Genomic DNA, 19,692 nt, shown 5'->3' with positions numbered 1-19,692 from the left:
TTTGCGGAAGTCGTGTCCGCATGACTGAAAATATGTACATATAACCGTATTTTGAGTTGATTAAAATCTCCCATAACACCGTACAGTGGTGTAGTGCTGTAGTTTCGAGGACTGTATCTCTGCAAGGTATGTCGATGCCAGTGGGTTACGATGCAGTATCAAACAGAAAAGACTAGACATATAGTACCTGTTGCGAATGATATACATATATCAATGGTTAAAGTAAACTTCTTGAATGTTTTATAGTCCGGAAGCCAGCTGCCATTTTTCATGACCAATAATAAGAAAGCTGAAATGTTGTAGTATGGTTCATTTAGTATTGCTAATAAACGTAGTAGCGGTGTGTGTAGTTGCGGCAGCCATCCGAAGATGTATAATTATGATGAACAAAAACCAATATTAAGAACGCTGAGATTTTGTTTGTAGGTTGATTACTATTAACGAAAAAAAGTAGCCAGCTGACTTTTTGGTGGTGGGTTGTACATCAGCTTCACGCCTTAACATGCGAAAAGTGTGCGTGGAGTAAATTAATATTAAGAAAGCTGAAATTTGAGGAAGTGATGGTCGACTTTAACAGTTTCACGAAATAAATCGTCCACGGTGGAAAAGTGCTCAGCTGATCACTTAAAGATACGGCGTATCGCTATGCGCGCGGGGGTCTAGAATTATTAACTGCATCAGCTGACCATGTTTCCACTGCGAAAAGCTCAGCGGACATTTTTTTCGTGTAACTGTTACCGATAACTATTAGTTTAAAAAGTTTCAGCTTTCTTGGGTTCCGATTACTAGTAATTCTTCTTAATTAAACAGTGTTTATAGTATATGGGCACGACGCGTTGCGCCTGTCATGTCATGGCATGCTTCTCTCTCATGCTAAATTATACTTTTAAATATCTCATTCTAAACAGTACATACCTACTATTACCGGGTGGTGCACGGTAAGTAGGGATTAACATGGGAAATTAGTTTTATGCAATATCCTGCCCTCCTGTACATTTTACAGAAAAAACTGTAGAGTTTAAAGTTGTTCCGAATTAAAAGGTGCATACAAAACTGTTTTTACATGTTTTATTAAGCTTTTGGTATACCCGCAAATTTAAAAATAAATTTCAACATTTCTGTTATAGTAACAATAGCCATAAATTTTGTTGTTTTATGAACTGCTAAACCGACCGATCTGAATCCATTTGAAAATTAACATGCTATAAAGACTATTATATGAAAAAGTAAGGTACGCTTTTTAGGGTGCCATAGCTACGCTCGCTTGTTTGTAACTGTCAACAAAAGTTAAGAATTTTTTATTTTAGTAAAATCATTCCTGTAAATCCTTCTAAAAATATTGAAAACGAAAGTGACGAAGCATCTGAAGGCGCTTCTTTCATCCCCTAAGATGTCACTCGCTGATAAAGGTTAGTTTGTGTAAAACATTGCATGTTCATGCTTCCAAAGTTTGTGGTTGTAGTGACAATTATGGATATTGGAAGTTGCAGCTTGCAGTTGCAGATCAGAGGAATTGTTAAAAATGAACGTAGACTACATAGAGGATGGAGAATGTTAGAATTCTAGATACAAAAACTAAAAGTCAAGAGTTTTTAGCGCATTTCCACAAAAATTTAAAAAAAATGCGCTATTGTGGCCACTTTGTCCGTCCGTCCGTCCGTCCGCTAACTTTGCGACGCTACTAGTTTTTTTATCTTAAGAGCTATTGTTCTACTTTTTTCGCTATTTGGTTCGTTATGGTGTCGAGTCTTGTACCAAGGAAGGAATTTTTTCGGTACCGCTTACAAAAAAAGTTATTGTAAAAAAAACAAAAAACCGTTTTTTACATGTTCCATAATTTTACACTTTTGCCGTTTATTAACGATCCTAGAGATCGTTTATAATTTTGCATTGCTATCTGTCGCCTGCCGGTTGGTCTCTCCGTCTGTTCCTTTGTCTGTCTGTCCATCTATCTGTCCGTGTGAACGATAACTTTGTTTAGAAATGTTCGATCGCTTTTACATCTCCGTTAGTTATGAACTGAATTGCATGAAATTCAATATGGGCATAGCTTTAGCCATATAATACGCAATGCCAAAAGTTGAATCGAATCGATTCAAAATTCACAGTGCCCTTTTCGCATCTCGACCATTTATAAACCGAATTGCAAACTTTTTTACTTATAAAAGTATTTAAACGAAATTTGATACATAGGCACTTGGGATAAAGGAAAATCAAACGCCAATTTCAAAATTTGGTTTTGCGCATGCGCAGTGCCAACTTTTTTATTTATGGAAGAATTTAAACGAAATTTGATACATAGGCACTTGGGATAAAGGAAAAAATCAAACGCCAATTTCAAAATTTGGTTTTGCGCATGCGCAGTGCCAACTTTTTTATTTATGGAAGAATTTAAACGAAATTTGATACATAAGCACTTCGAATAAAGGAAAATCAAACGCCAATTTCCAAATTTGGTTTTGCGCATGCGCAGTGCCAACTTTTTTATTTATGGAAGAATTTAAACGAAATTTGATACATAGGCACTTGGGATAAAGGAAAATCAAAAGCCAATTTCAAAATTTGGTTTTGCGCATGCGCAGTGCCAACTTTTTTATTTATGGAAGAATTTAAACGAAATTTGATACATAGGCACTTGGGATAAAGGAAAATCAAACGCCAATTTCAAAATTTGGTTTTGCGCATGCGCAGTGCCAACTTTTTTATTTATGGAAGAATTTAAACGAAATTTATCCATAGGCACTTGGGATAAAGGAAAATCAAACGCCAATTTCAAAATTTGGTTTTGCGCATGCGCAGTGCCAACTTTTTTATTTATGGAAGAATTTAAATGAAATTTGATACATAGGCACTTGGAATAAAGGAAAATCTAGCGCCAGTTTCAAAATTTTATTTTGCGCATGCGCCGTGCCAACTTTTTTATCTATGGAACTATTTAAGTGAAATTTGATACTTAGGCGCTTGGAACAAAGGAAAATCTTAGTTTATTAGTTAGTTATAGTAAATTAGTTTTAAAATTTAGGTTTGCGCATGCGCAGTTCCAACTTTCTTATTTAGAAAAGCATTGAAATGAAATTCTTCTCATAAACTGAAATTGAAGTAGCACGTCAACAATGGATTGCCCATGTGCAACGCTATCTTTCATATTTGTGGCCGGATTTTTACGATTTTAACAGAAGTTGCATCTTACAAATGGGAAATGAATGCAAGTGGAAATGCGCTTTATGTAAATCGTTTACGATTACTTTTTAACTTGTTACTCTAAAGGGGGAGACAAATACTTAGTAATCTCATTCATCAGTATGGTACGTCTGTAACAAATGCAATTAGTAAACCAATACTTTATGCTATTTTCCTATAACCGGCAATAAATTTGTTAGCGTATTTCTCTGAGCAATATCTCAGTTCAGCCCAGCTAAAATAACAATACGCAGTTTCAAATAATAATAATAATAACATCCCAAATAATGGTGAATCTACCAATACAAAATACGCAGTTTGTCCGCAAGGTACCCGATATATTTAAAAGAATGATCTATCATGCCAGGCTATAAACATAAATGTGTTCAAAGGATTGTCATGTTCCGTTTTAAAACGTGAATTGAATACATTACGAAAGTGATTGTTTCGATGGACCGTAGTAGAATACGTTATTTATTACCAAAATTTCAATAGTGATTATGATAGAAAACTGCCGTTGCTTATTGTAATGTTATTAGGAATAAGCTGTAAAACGACATGAAAGGATTACCTACAACTTACAAAGTTTCGAAAAGCTTAAATGTTAGTTGTCGGAAGTAGAGAATTCTAATTTAAGTATGTCTTTTAACGATTATTATAACAACATATTATTATGATAAGATACCATATACCTTCTACACACTATAAGCTGTGCTATAAGTATAATAACCGCAAAGCTTTGTAGCCTATTCGGAATACCATACATTTTATTTTATTGTAGTAACATTCTCACAGTAGCTTGTAATCCGCTATTTGTAATCCCATTTGCGTGACTTAAAACAAAATAATTCATGCAGACTGCGCTAATTTCTATTTTTAGACAAATTCCACTTATTCAAACCATATTAAGAATTTGAACGCCATAAAAAAAGTCCCATATGGCGGGGATTATAAATACTTAAATCATTTAGGGAAAGAGTCATACCTATACGATAAATTTGACTTTTAAATTTCACTCCGCTTTTAGAGTTTGTATTTGACTGTCGTATTGTTTATGCAATAATAATAATGACGCAATTTGATGTATTAAATCATCGCTTACTATTGGTTTATAAATATTAATTATTCGTAGTAATTCTTTGCATAATTGAATGATGAAGTTAGCTCACGCGTTTCTCAATGAATATTTTATAAATTGACTGATAGTCTTTATAATATAAATACTGAAGTAGGTACATAGCGTGAGCGTGATGGGATTATTATCGGTTTTAGTGCTTTTTCTTGTTGCAGTCTGCGGTGTAGTCGACCAACTAATTATGCAGACATTGTATAAATAAGTACCGGACTTTAATATGAATTTTAATTACCGTAAAAGGATATAGTTTTTGGAAGAATTCGCCATTCAAATTAGCCACTGCAAAATTATAGCTATGAGCATCAACTGCTTCTATTTGTGACTGGAATCGCCCATGCTTTCAACGCAACGGGTCCTTGATTCTTATTGAAAAAGTAAGAAAGTCGTTATAGCTACGAAGGCTACGACCGAGCGACGGGCCGTTTTTACTATTATATTCGTTATGGCTGACTGGCTAGCAGAAATTACAATAGCTAGAGACTTCAAGTTTGCTTCTGAGACAAAATGACATATGGTATATGCTCGTATATATGCAACGCATATTCACCGCATATACTTTTGGCCAACAAAGGTATACGAGTATCCTATATAGCGTTGGGCAAAAAAATCGATTAATCGATTATAATCAAACGATAATCGATAATCGGGTTTGATTATTCTATTAAATTAATCGATTAATCGATTATTTGATTAATCCATTATTTGATTAATCGATTATTTGATTAATCGGTTATTTGATTAATCGATTGTTTGATTAATCGATTATTTGATTAATCGGTTATTTGATTAATCGATTGTTTGATGAATCAATTATTAAGTAAATTTTAATTGATTATTATTAGCTGGATCATCAGTTTACGCAAAAAGGAGCACTCACAGCTCACAAGTATTATTTTATTTTATGGCGGATGTTAAAACGTCACTTTAAGCAGCTAAAATGAATTAAGATCAAAACTAAAGCACACCTCATCGGAGAGTAAGCTGCCTAATCATTTATTTTTATTTATTTATTTTTATTTTTGACCTTCATTTTCAAATGGGCTGGGTTTCAGCCAAGGCTGTTCTACCAACCAACCCACTATGCATTTGCAAATATCCATGCCCGAACCCGGATTCGAACCAGGGACACTTTGTTGATTATTGATTAATCGATCTCCCTAGTAATGAACGATTTGATGAAAAGAGTAATGGAATTATTTTTTATTTTTATTATTAAATAATTAACGTATTAATTCATACAAACAGATATTTATCATGTATGTGACAATCGACTTTTGATTAAACGATTAGGTGATTAATCGATTATTTGATTAATCGATGATTTGATTAATCGATTAATCGATATTTGATTAATCGATTATTTGATTAATCGATTATTTGATTAAACGATTATTTGATTAATCGATTATTTGATTAATCGATTATTTGATTAAACGATTATTTGATTAATCGATTATTTGATTAATCGATTATTTGATTAATCGATTAATCAGTGTAATCGATTATTTTTCATAATCGATTATCGATTATTCAAACCCGTAATCGCCCAGCCCTAATCCTATAGGAATAGCCTCAACGTATATTTCACATAGTACCTATTTTACAATATTCGTTGTATATTTTGGATTAATCAAGTGTGTTATGATGTGAGAATTATCTAGCGACCGCATTTTCAAAAAAATGCTTTTGATTGTACCACGATACACTTACAACGGTATGCTCTTGCGCATCTAGAGTGACGTCACGTGCGAACAAAACCACAGAATATAGAGCAAAATTTCGCTTCTTAGATCGACAAATCACACTGATTTTGTGTAGAGATCGTCGGGGCGGGTATTTCCTGTGATTTGGTGATCGTATGAAATAAACTCGAATCAAAAATATTGGCCCTAAACATGAAGTGCGGCTTTTTCAGTAAATATTATGTAATTAATGCCTTATTAAAAGATGGAATTTCTCTTCCGTTTCCATTTTATTTTGATTTTCATTATTACGTGGTAGTTTTAAAGTAGGTAAAGCATCAGGTTTCAAATGTCCGCTGTTTTTAAAAGTAGGTTTAATTAAGAAATCGTTCCCTTAGCGGTGCTTCAAAACGGCTGGCTTCAACATGTTCAGAGCAAATACAGGCTATGGAATTAAACAGCAATGGAAAGACTTAAATACACCACTTAATATTAATGTAACACCATTTATCAAGTTAATTTTGTCGTTACGACGACTTGCAACAATCCATTTTTGAGAAAAGTTTTCAATTTTCCGAAATCGAAAGTATTTTATTTCCGTTCGTTTTGTTTTTCTATTAGAATTGCCCCATTGAGCCACTGCAGAACCTGGCATTTTGGAAATTTCACTAATGATTAATTAGCTATCAACAAATTAACGCTAAACCTCGTAGATACAAGATACTTATAAGTTGCAAAACTGTCACGCGTGACATGTGTACTACTAGATCGGTCCTGGCGTAAACATTTGAATTTTGGCGCCACATGTTCGCAGGTGACGTAATGCGCAGTAGAAAACGCGTTTGAGAAAAATAATGAGCATACCGTGTGTAAATGTATCGTGGATTGTACCGAAAATAAACCTCCGAGTAAACCTCATATATTTAACACATTGATTAATAATGTTAACTCAAAACACAGAAGGTTGCAGCGGTATCTAACAAATACTCCAAGATAAGAAAAAAATATAAATGCTAAACAAGGACTTATTATTTTGATATTGCACATACAAATCACACGCACCTACCACTTGAGGTAAATTTTAAAAAAGCAAAGGCTAAGGCGAACTAATTTTGAAATACTTCAGGCTGGCCAATAGAAAGTCTGTAAAACGACGCGATACATTCCGCGCCATAATTATTAATTATTCCATTTTGACAGTTGACGCTTCACGTTATTTTAGTTTACACTTTGCTTTTTGTATTTGCTTTATTTTACGTTTTCCTCCTCTAGTTTTTTACCAACTCGTCTTTTTCAAGACGCATATACTCGTAGCTTGGATCTACGATCTAATAAGGTATGTAATTCCCTTAAAGTGTTTTTAAATTTTGCATCAGAATGTCGGTCTTCATTTCTAGCGCCCTCGGACACGCCCTGTCAGGGACTTTCTGAGCTTGGTACCACTGTACATTGGCCCATATGAATAAAAGGAAGCATACGCTTATACTTGAAAAATTCAAAGTAAATACTCGTAAGAGCCCTTTCACACTGGGCTGCTCAGCAGCGCTACGCTGCGTCTCGTCTCGCTGCTCAGCAACGCTGCCAAGTCGCCAAGTGTGAAGGGGCTCTTACAAGTAATTACTTTGCATTTTGCAAGTATAAGCATATGCTTCCTTTTATTCGTATGGGCCATTGATTATTAGTAATTAAATAATTAATCAATCTCGAAACCCACTTGAACACAAATTAATTAAAAAAAATTCCCTTAATTTAAGGACTTCACTGTACAATAAGCTAAGTGGCAATAAAAAGTTTTATACCAATTACCTACACAAACAAAGCAATTGTCCTTCCATTTCCTTTTCCAAAAACAATAGCTACCTACCTACAATTGTTGCTAATTAACGGATATAACTTTGTGTAATTAACATACCAATTAATTATTATGGAAAAATAATCAAAAAAAAACCAACCACAATTTTTTATCGCCTAGCATTTGATATCTTCGGTTAGGTGCTATAATGATCGTAATATTGCAAAAAATAAACTATTTCAATTCTTTTCATGTCTATAAATTATATGATTTCTGCTCGATCCCCATTGAAATTCCGTTAATACAAACTTTTGGGTACATTTCATCAAATGGAACGAAATTGTGTATAAATGGCATTTTTACAATCGAGTTTACAAAATTTGTCCTTGCCATTATCATTTTTTATACGAAATTATGGCATTGTTAGTGGCGAAACTTTAGAATCATATCATTATTGTATGGAAGATTATTTTTTGCCTTTATTATTCAGTGAACAGTTTTTATTATGATTTCATTATTCGCATTTGCGTACATATCTGCAGGAATATACTATACTAATAATTCTATCAAACGTATAGAGGGGACACACACGCAGATGGGCACACAGAACACATTAGTAACAAATTTAAATTCCATAATGCTTTTTGTAGGTTCCAACGCCAACCATCTTTGCCTTAACTGTGTGTCCGGTTGTGGCTCAAACAAACCCAAGTGGTTCAAAATCGGTTTTGATTTTTGAAGCGTGTTCAAAATGCAAATTTGTGTTTTTGAAAACAATGCTGGCAATTTTGGGATATTACAGATTTCAAAATTGCATATGAAGGCGACCTAACTTTATGCAACCAAAATAGCTTCGTAAAACAAAGATCTAGCTATCATATTCATTAATTTGAATATTGTTGCTTTGGTTTCCGTATTTTTATTTTCGTTCGGGTGCGATGGTTTCAACTGAAAAAAAGTTGATATTGTCAATTGGTATAGCGGCAACAGTTTAAGGAGTATAAGAGATATTTTCTGTGACGGCAAAGCAAAAATATTCAAATTGATTAATACTACAGCCAGATCTTTAAATGTTTTAAGAAGTTATTTTGGATGTATAAAAAGTTGCGCTCTTTAGAAGAGATTTTGTCATTTAAAAGTAGACAGGGAAAAACAATAGGTACACGTAAATCCCTATGTCTACTTCTTAATAAATAGCACTGTATGTGCAAAATGTACATTTTATTGTGTTTGTGGAAGCTAACGTAGGCCACGGTTTGTGATATTGTTAGTCCTTTTTCTGGGAAAAAGCCAAGCCGTTTTGATAATGAAATTCCGTGTGAAATTCTCAACGTAACTGAAAAGTCTTATTCTTTAAGCTTATTTTTGATTTATTTTCAGTATTATCTGGAATTGTGAATAGACATATACGATCAATCACCTCTGACATTCTATTTCGATATTAATCAGGTTGTGGTAACCTGAACATCGCTCCAGATTTATTTTGAACAAGTCGGCAGGTAATTGTTGTTTGTAATGCGATACAAAAACCGCGAGCATTTCATATTGACGGTTGTTTGCTTTATCAATAAGTTGTGGAAAATTTTACCGGTACGGATTATGTGGCCTTAAGAAAAACTTAGTGATCAATGAATAATACGGAGGCAAAGCAATAAAATAGATTAATAATGTAATAAAATAGTTCTGAGAACCCACAGTTCTGTTACATTTAATAGTTAGTGGCCGATTAAATATTACCGCAACATTATCGAGTTGAACTACCTCCTTAAGTATTCATTGCTATTGATTTGGCGCGACTTTGACGAATATTGCGTAATTTAGCAAATTTTTCCAAGTATTTTTCATGTAGAGCAAGGAAAGGTAAACGAAAGTGCATAATCAATCAATAAATCATTAATACGGAAATGCTGCGGATTAAATTCAAGTTTGTAAAATAAAGATTACGAGAGGAATATTTAACTCAGTATTAATATCGGGAAAACAAAAGTTTTTTTAGCAGCTGAATTAACCGGGGGTTCGGGGGCCTAGTTCAGAAAATACTATTGTAAGAGAATTGTCAGTAAATGTCTTAGTAAAGATAGTGTGTGTGCAAATTCCGGGGCAAATTCGTCTTCAACTGTCAAAAAATTATAAAGGTACGAATGGACTTTTCCCGTACATAAATCAGGGTGATGGCTCTAATTCGAAAACGGAAGTTAAAAGACACAAATTAACACAGTTTCAGAGAGAGCAAGCTGAAAGCCACTGTTGAAGTCCATAATTTACGAATTTCGTTCAAGGGATGCTTTTATAAATCGATCTGGATTAAGATATTGGCCACGAAAGCATGGAAGATACGACGGTGTTCAAATTACAGAAAAGATCCGCAATTTAAGAGTTATTATTATGCTTTAAAGGAAAACAGAAAATTCCGATTACTTCCGAAGATATGCCAGAAAAACGAAACCGAAAAAACAGATACAAAAAAATCAAAAACACTTTCTCATTGCCACTTTTGAGCTCTACAACACACCGTTGAGAGATTTTCAATATAACGTTTTGTTCATCATCAACTTTATTTTTTTTATATGGGTTACATTTCACAGGTTGGTGCTTCTGCGCACAACGCTCATTCGAGAATACTTATCGGGCAAATTTTCCAGGAAATTTGTCCGATAGGTTTTTCTCGGGAATTTCTCCTGCGTTTTTGAGTTCAATTTGATACAGTTCAACTTATCTCACAATACACAAAACGACCGATAAAGACAAAAGGTGAACGGTCTTAAAATTAATTAGAAATTCGACGATTATTGTATATTTCTTCAGACATTTTGAGCAGAAACAATCCGAGCATGTAAGCTAAAGTTGAAAATCTATAAATGCCCATGAACATAAAAACGATCCCCAAATAAACTTAAAATCTAAAAAATTTAGCATTTAGATTATCTTTTTTATCGACACATTGAATTAAGTTAAAAAAATGTTTACAAGTTCTGAAAAGTATTTCAGATACGCATGTAACCATGTGAATGGAGTCTTTATTGTTATACTTTGCGTTTCCCATTTGTAAAATTAGAGATGCGTAATTTGTCATTTTTTAAGAGTAGCTTAGGTTTTGCGTTACAGCATCTTGTGAGTTAATCGGGGTAAACCAAGGATACGACCATGAGTCAAAGTCAAGGCAACGACCTTGGGTTAAAGTCAAGGCAACGACCTTGGGTCAAATCTCAAAGGCATGACCTCGTCCCAAATTTGAATTTTACGTTGCTTTTGAGAAGCACTGCATACTATTATCTTCACGGACTTCAAAAATTGATATGCCATAGTGCAATTGTTTATTGTACAAATGTGGGACATCATGTATCAAAAACTGTGCAACCAATCATTTGCAATAACTATTCCTTGTAGTATATAAATACTAAAGCATACTATAATATCGCGAACAATTGACTTTTGTCATTAATTAACGTAGGTATATTATCATTATTTAGTAAAGTATTTCAACAATGAAAGTGTGAACAGTTGAATACATAAAAAGTATTGTAACCTGTAGTCAATTTTATTGTAGTTCAAATAAATAGGACAGGTAGGGTAATCGTTTAGTTCTCTATTTCACTAATCCAATTAAAAACTAAAAGTATGGTTTCGATTCGATTTGTACCTATAAACCTATAAATGAAAACAAAAAAACACACCAGTTTCCGTTCAGCAGCACAAGATATAGGATTGTCGGTGAGGAAAAAGGGGAATTAGATTAACTAAACGGACACGTTTTCGCGGTACCTATACACGACCGTTGTCTTACGAATTTTCTAGAGCGATATCAAAGCACCATCGAGTCGATAAAGGATTTAGTCACCGGCGATAAGGAATGTGACGCATTCTTTCCATGAAATGCTGATTCTTTAGAAAGTCTTTGTTTGCTATATAAGCAAATTGAGTTGTGTTTAATTTCAGTTCCAACATCGATGTCGAACGGATAAATAGTGAAATTCGCGCTCGTCTTATCAATTTACATTAATTAATTGTTACAAATAAATCACGTAATCTTAACACAATACCAACCAATTTTAACATTCAAGAAGGCGGCATTTACCAAATAAATAATAGCCATCTACCTATATGAAATTTTGTGGGTATAATGTTTATGTATTTAAGAAGGAAAATGTCGAACAACTTTTCAAAAAAAAGCTCGTGCCTCGTGTTTGTGCGTCCGGAATAATTAGAAATGTAACGATTTTCGTTATTGGGGTTAAGCATTGCACTTGATTCTTTGTGCTATTTTTTTTGTTCAAAGAGACTCCAGTACCAAATTTCGTTGAGATCGGAATTTTTAGTCATTTAGGCGAAGAAACGCAAATTTTGAAACTTGCGGGTGTAGTTTTGTTTTCCAGTTTTTTGTTGATTCTAGTCCGCTGTAATCCTCACTTTTTTTCTGTGCAAATATTAGGCAACAGATTTATTTACCAATTATACCGAAAACTGTAAATGTGGTATTATAAATTGACGTAATTAGGTAAGCCTTAATGAAATAACATCATAACTTCTACTTGTGCGTGACTAAACGGGACGGCATCGTAAATTTTTGTCAAATTAAAAAAGGTCTAGTAACCTTACATTAAATGAGCGCGTTAATATCCGCTGATAGCTGTATTTACGTCGGCATTTTTTAATGAGACATTGAGACATACCACTGGATAAGGGTTAATTCAATTAAAATATGGAAGTACTTAAGGTTGCGTTTCTATTTCAATGAAAGACAATTACATAATCAATGGGAAAGTTCGTAACTAGAGCATAATAGAAGAAAATCAATTTTATTCTATGTATTACGAAATATTTATTTTATGGTGACAGCAGAGCAGAGTGATGTGCGCTCATCGATATTTGATGTCCCGACGTGAATCTTACAGAATAGTTGGTGCTCCTCAAGGTTCCTATTTGCGTTCACTTTTCCTCTTATCAAGTAGGGATGATGTCAACGTTCATCTGATGATTTATAATTGCAGAGTCTTATTTTATTTACTTATTGATACTTTCTAGTCACAACAAAATTACGTATATGGTTACATGTTACCAAGCTTAATTGACAACAGTCGACAGAGTTGTGGTATCACAAAAGTTGGTAGGTATGATACCTATTGTTTAAACAAGCGCATGTGTCTACATCTTAGTAAAACAAACACACTGTGATGCTTAATTGAAGGTGCTATTTGTGTTTAATATACGTAAACCACCTCCACAAAAAGCGCAACTAAATTGTCACATATCAAACATCCAGTTTTTGTAACAGTTTAAACGTGGGTAAATATATTTAATTCACATCCGTTAGATGCTGCCAATTTTTTTTATCAAGGCTTAAAAATGTTCTTTGGAATCACGTTCGACGACTCGCAATATGAAATTAGTGTCGCAAATACTCTAAATTATTATTCTTTTCATTACTCTTAATTGCCTTTTCCTGCGTATTCTGAAATATCTAACATACAAACTATTTAGTTGGGAATTTTCTGTGGTTACTTTTGGTATAAAAACTCCAACTGAGGCTCACAACCTGTCATATTGGATGTAATGAGCAAGAAAGAGTATCCGACCTTTTAATTGGAGATCAACTGTACTAATGATATAAATGAGTATATGCAAAGTCTTTGTAAGTACTTGAAGGTTGGAAAAATAAACTCTTTCAATCTCTTACAGACATTTTCACAAAAAATGTTCTTTCACTGATTTTGCTTCGATATTCTCGTACACATTTTCCAAAATACTGAAATGGCGAGTTAAATAATGTGGTTGCTGTTTTTAAATCGTATAAAGTTGCCAATAAATTCGGTCGAGGGAAGAGGGCAATGGGGAAACACGTCTGCTACGTCATAATACATAAGGCGTCATTCAATAATCAACTTCATTGTGAGATTAATCATCTTGGCATATTAAATAAGTTTAATTGTGTGGATTTAATGTAAGTCGAAATAATAGCAATTGAAATTGTGCACTTACAATTTAATTTTTTGCGTTGAGAATTATGAAGGTTTGTACAGAAGGCATTCTTTTAATAATTATTTATATGTAATGCTTATGCAAAGATGGATAAATGGCACATTTTCACTTTTGGAAAAATGAGGTAACAAGTTGTTGTAACAACAGTTGATATAATGCTAGAAGTAACATAACAGCATAACGTTCCTTAACGTTAGGGTAACATTGAAATCGAGGTCTGTGAAGTTGGATATACCACATGAAGGTATTCAAGCCACGGACAGTGGGCACTCTATAATTTTGGGCCAATTTTTGACGTATAATGCAAATGTTGTGCTCAAGCCGTACCGGAGATATTCAAAATTTTCAGTTGGTACCTCCAACCTCCCGTATCTTCGGAACGGCTGAGCCGATTTTAACAAACTTGCGCTACTTGAAAAATGCTATTCTTGGGCTACATAATATTTCAAGTTTTGTTAGTTTCACATGTCGCCGCTAGAGTGTTTTTTCGACATTCCAACAGAAATGGTTAATTTTCTCAAAAAAAAAATGCATTGGCGTGATTTTTTTTCATGAAAAAGTATAGCTAAATGTTGCCTAAAAAAGCTCACGAAAACCGCATCTCGATTTCTTGTTCCTAACCTAAATTTAGGTCAAAGAAAATTGTATACCCTTAATTTTTTATTTTCTGAAACTAATTTTTCTGGAATTCTTTTTTATTCATCAGAATAAAATCGCCCTTTTGGAAAATATTTCAAAATAACGCTAAAAGGTAAGTATGTAATGCGAATAACAAAATCACTATGGGATACACGAAAAATATAATTAATAAAAGCAGGCCATGGGCAACAAAATAAATAAATACCTAATCAAAACATAAATTGTAATAGTTTCACGCTACTTTGAGCAATTTTTGTGCTTCCAAAATGCGTTTTACGAACAATGAAGCTGTTGATACATGCTTGCAGTTTATTTTGAATGTTTTCAGAATACCTCACTAGCAAAAATGTGAGAGTTAGAGCCCTTGGAAGAGGAAGACACTTGGATCGTAGGTTGGGTCATTGCCATTGGTGTTAGCATTGAATAAAAAATAATTATTCAATGATGTTAGGCATAATTTAAATAATAGGTAACAGATTTTAAATTAAGTGCACTTAAATGGTTCTCTTCCTATGAAATGACATGAGTAATGAAGAATTTGGATATACAGACTGAGAGTTTCGAATTTTTCCGTTACGACTTGAGTACAAAATTTGCACTAGGTATACGATGATACGGCAAAAATTGGCACAAAATTATAGCGTGTCGATGGCTTGAATGGGTGATATTTATTCAGGATTCGCTGGTTTGCAGAATTACCTAGCTACATAGTCAATATAATCAAATTTAATGTTCTACACTGGTCATATTATTCCAAGGCACCTATTTATACAGGGTGTTTTTTTGGGAGCTTTAGTTAAACGTTTTTGGGAAAGTAAAATAGGTAGGTTTTTGAAAATGTGTACTTAGGAGTTACTTGAAGGCCGAATCGATGTATAATGTTTTCAAAATGGCCGCACTTCCGGAAACACCGGAAGTCGATAGTAATTCCGTTATTTTAAATGGCAACCCCTATTTTTTATTGCATTTTTGGATTCTACGTGAAATTTCAGTTCTTTTGATACCCACATGTCGATATCTGCCATTTATGGTTTTTAAGTTATTTTGATTTTATGAAAAAAAAAATGGTGGATGCAGATGGTTCCTTGATAATTGATTACTTGAAAACGGTTATAGTCATGGCATCCCATTTTTATCAGTGCTTAGAGAATGAATAGGGCTTTCTTTTAATGTACTTAAAAAAAGTTAAGTTGCATACAACCGCACCTATGGAGATAGAAGTTCAAAGTCTTAAAACTCAGTTTTTTTTAATGGAATGACCATGTTCTTACTATTGCATGAGATATAGAATCGAAATTGGCATATTTTAATATTACATGTTCCTACAGCTATCTTGAACAGTTTCTGATTTATTCCCATTTCATTGAATTTATGCCATTTTGTTTCGCATTTTCTATTTAGTAGTTGGCCATGATTTTATAACGATCAAAATTTAAACAAGGAAAGGATTCTTTAATATCATTGATTCTAGTCTAAATAATTCAATTCATTTTCTTAAATATTCTCTTGTAGAGCTTTGCATCACTTGTGCTTGAACGGTTTGTAGTGCATTTGGTGGTACATTTCCAAAATTCATACAATTTCGTTCCAGTGTTCGAATGAATGTACGGCAGGCACGTACCGCGATTCTGCCCATTTCACCATAAATAACAATTAAATTCCAAAATAGGTGAAACAATTGCGAGTCATTTTTCGATTTTTGAAAAACTTATGTTACCTACAACAGTAGGTGACAGATTAGAATCACTAGATTTGTTTAAAATTCGATTGTTATAAAATCATGGCCGACTACTAAAAAGAAAATTAAAAAAATGGTGCCAATCGAGGTGTCAATTCAATAAATTGGGAATAAAGTCAGAAACTGTTAAAGATAGCTATAGGAACATGTATTGTCAAAATATGCCCATTTCGATTCTTTATCTCATGCAATAGTAAGAAAATGGTCATTCCATTTAAAAAAACGTTTTTAGTCTTTGAAGTTTCATACATTTGGATCTCCATAGGGGCGGTCGTACGTAACTTAACTTTTTTTTAAGTGCACTAAAAGAAAAGCCCTATTTATTCTCTATGCACTGATAAAAATAGGTTGCCATGACTACAACCGTTTTCAAGTAATCAATTATCAATGTACCATCTGCATGAGCCATTTTTTTTCTTAAAGTCAAAATAACTTAAAAACCATAAATGGCAGCTATCGACGTGTGGGTATCAAAAGAACTGAAATTTCACGTAGAATCCAAAAATGCAATAAAAAAATAGGGGTTGCCGTTTAAAATAACGAGGTTACTATCTACTTCCGGTGTTTCCGGAAGTGCGACCATTTTGAAAATATTTTACATCGATTCGGCCTTCAGAGTAACTCCTAAGTACAAATTTTCAAAAACCTATCTATTTTACTTTCCCGGAAACGTTTAACTAAAGCTCCCAAAAAAACACCCTGTATAAGCAACATTGGGATAGGTATTAGCTTTGAATAATCAGAATGCAGTGCGATACAAAGGGTGTCAAAATTAAAATTTGGCCCTTAAGGAAATCAATTTCCAGAACATTAATTAGGCAATTACGGAATCCATAAATTTTATTTTGAAGTTTTTCACTTTTTAGATTGTCCCATTTCAACTGTAACTCTTAAGTTAGCCTGACTCAATTTCAAATTACTTAAGTCACCAAATATAAATAAATTTGTTGAACATTATACAAATATTTTCGCAAATAAGAATGTTGATATTACAAAATTTAATAATTTTCTTTTTTTTCATTTTAGGTAAACGGACGCAAGAATGTATCTGCGTGGGTATTTGCATAACATTAATGGCATTTAATTGCGGATTCCTTATTTTACATTTTCGAATACGCAATATGAGTGCTATTATTACTGCAGCTTTATGTGGTATCGTTACGGCGGATTTCGGTTCCGGTTTGGTGCATTGGGGTGCAGATACGTGGGGTTCAGTGGACCTACCTATAATTGGAAAGGTAACGCACTTTGTTAACGAACAATAATAACCGAAAGCATGTTCAGAACTTCCTCCGGCCTTTTCGGGAGCATCACATAGATCCCACATCAATCACCCGGCATGACTTTATAGAGACTAATGGTGACAATTTTATGGTCACCATTCCTTTTTTGGCACGAATGTTATGGGACTTCTTAACGTTACCTGAAGAAGAAGTACAAAAAAAGTTTATATGGAATTGCTATGTGTTTTTATTAGCAATATTTGTAGCTATGACTAATCAGGTTAGTTTGTTTATCTGCAAGTTAGCGTTTTGTCTTATTCAGTTTATTTTACAGATACATAAATGGTCTCATACGTACACTTCGGGTTACCTGGGTGGGTGGTTTGGTTACAAGAGCATCACATCATCCTACCACGACGTCACCATCGAATACATCACGTAGCACCTCACGAAACCTACTTCTGTATTACAACCGGATGGCTCAATTGGCCACTAGAAAAATTGCATTTCTGGACGATAATGGAGTACATTATCGAGTATACTACATCGTGTAAACCTCGCGCAGATGACTTCAAATGGGCACAAAAACGCACGTGATATAACAATAGCACCATTCGCATGTTTAGTGTCTTAAATAATTCATTGTGCCTCGAGGGGGTTTGTGGTCGGAAAATATCGCTTTAGATAATTTGCTTTTGTCGTAAGAAAGTGCTTTCCCCGAAATTCTTTACACAGCAGATAATCAAAAGGTTCTGCATTTTAGCAGAAATCAAATCAACATTGTTACTGAGATTGTGCCTATACTGAGAGAAATTTTTATAAGTGTATGTAAGTATATGATATAGTGCTCGTATACTCAGGTCTAGCTATCAAATAGCTTTTTAAACGCTTACCGACTTAATTAATTGAACAAAGATATTTTTACAATTAGTCAAGGAGTAGTTAGTGAACCACTACTTAATATTTTGTTATAAAAAGCACGTAAATCAGAATAGTCGCGTGTACTCTGTCAATTGTGTTCTTAAGGATTTTTTTAGTGCTTCGTAGAATAGTAATCTAGAAACATATGTATCCGGGGACCACAGTGCGAGATTTGTGTAATTTTTTTAATAATAATAATACTATTGTACAATTTGGACTAGAGACTTGGGTGTTCATCCAAATTGTATATCGTGATTATTATAACTTTGCAATCAGAATGGTCATTTGAAGCTCATTGAACTTTTAAGAATTTTGAGCCATCGAATTCTGAGTGAACGGGTGTCAATTTTTATTAGCAACATCGTTTTTTGGAAAATGAGTCTAGTCAATCTTCTTATTGCAGTTGGAATTACAAATTCTTCTGTACCGATTTTCTTTTTTTTTTCTCACATTACTTCCTCTTTTCTCACTAAAATTGCTGTATCTAGAAAAGCAAAAAAACTTAGCATAAAGAAATAAATATTTAGATTAAAGTAGTCATTGCATAATAGTTTATTCTGTCAGATAAGATCCATTAACAGGGAATTTTGCAATTATTGATCATTAGGGCGCGGATTTTTAGGTGCTAAAAACTTCCAAAATATTTATTTTTTATGTGCTTAAAAACATTAAAATATTTACTAAAAACTTAAAATTATTTTGACAATTTTCGCGAAAAAAACCTCGACAAAAACGAAAAGAAGACGTCTTTTATGTAGCTGAACATTACTTACCAGGAGTTTCTTTAGCATTGCCAATGTACAACAAAAGGCATCTCCAAATTATCGATCTCAGGTGATTGTCGATTGTCCCTAAATAATAATTTGTACTGCGAGAAACACTGTTTCACGTCACAGGAAATGTCTTGCGTATTTTAAGAGAGGGTTCATGGGACGCCGTAAAATTTACATGTTTTTAAATTCAATTGTATATTGGATACTGTTGAAGAGTGACGACGCGAATTAGTGCTCGATTTAACTTAAGGCATTTTACGTACGGTGTGCAATTGAAACAGTATCTACCGAGTCAGATAGATAACAAAAAGAAAGCAGCCAGTCAAAAAATTACGGGTAGCCGCATGCATAAAACAGAACTTGTCAGCAGGTCTAGAATTTGCTGAAGTGACGAATGCAGAAACAAGATACCATAGTACTCACTGCATACAGAAATCACGTGCAAATAAATATGGGGACAAAAATGTGGAATATGATGCACGCGGAAGAGAAAAAATGGATAAAATAAATTAAAAACGTTGTATTTATGTGGTTTTTATGAATATCTTTGAAATATGTATTCACATAAAAATAAACCAAAAATATGTGTTTTTATGTGAAATAAAATTTCGTTTTTGAGTTACTTTTGGCTCA

General features: G+C 33.6%; 1 protein-coding gene across 1 annotated transcript; it reads left to right on the top strand.

Annotated features, from left to right (window-relative positions):
• The first annotated feature begins 4,774 nt into the window (after nucleotides 1-4,774).
• On the top strand, nucleotides 4,775-19,684 carry LOC116164489 (transmembrane protein 189-like). Its single transcript, XM_031478673.1, is given in 5 exon segments — nucleotides 4,775-4,886; nucleotides 17,169-17,380; nucleotides 17,427-17,645; nucleotides 17,700-17,723; nucleotides 17,726-19,684. Coding segments are annotated over 5 exon segments (759 nt in total). The 5' UTR covers nucleotides 4,775-4,819; the 3' UTR covers nucleotides 17,963-19,684.
• Nucleotides 19,685-19,692: the final 8 nt, after the last annotated feature.

The sequence above is a fragment of the Photinus pyralis genome, unplaced genomic scaffold, assembly GCF_008802855.1.
Source record: "Photinus pyralis isolate 1611_PpyrPB1 unplaced genomic scaffold, Ppyr1.3 Ppyr1.4_LG2, whole genome shotgun sequence".
Classification (NCBI taxonomy): domain Eukaryota; kingdom Metazoa; phylum Arthropoda; class Insecta; order Coleoptera; family Lampyridae; genus Photinus; species Photinus pyralis.
Note: the sequence above shows the minus strand (reverse complement) of the source record. Positions and strands in the feature narration are given on the sequence as shown.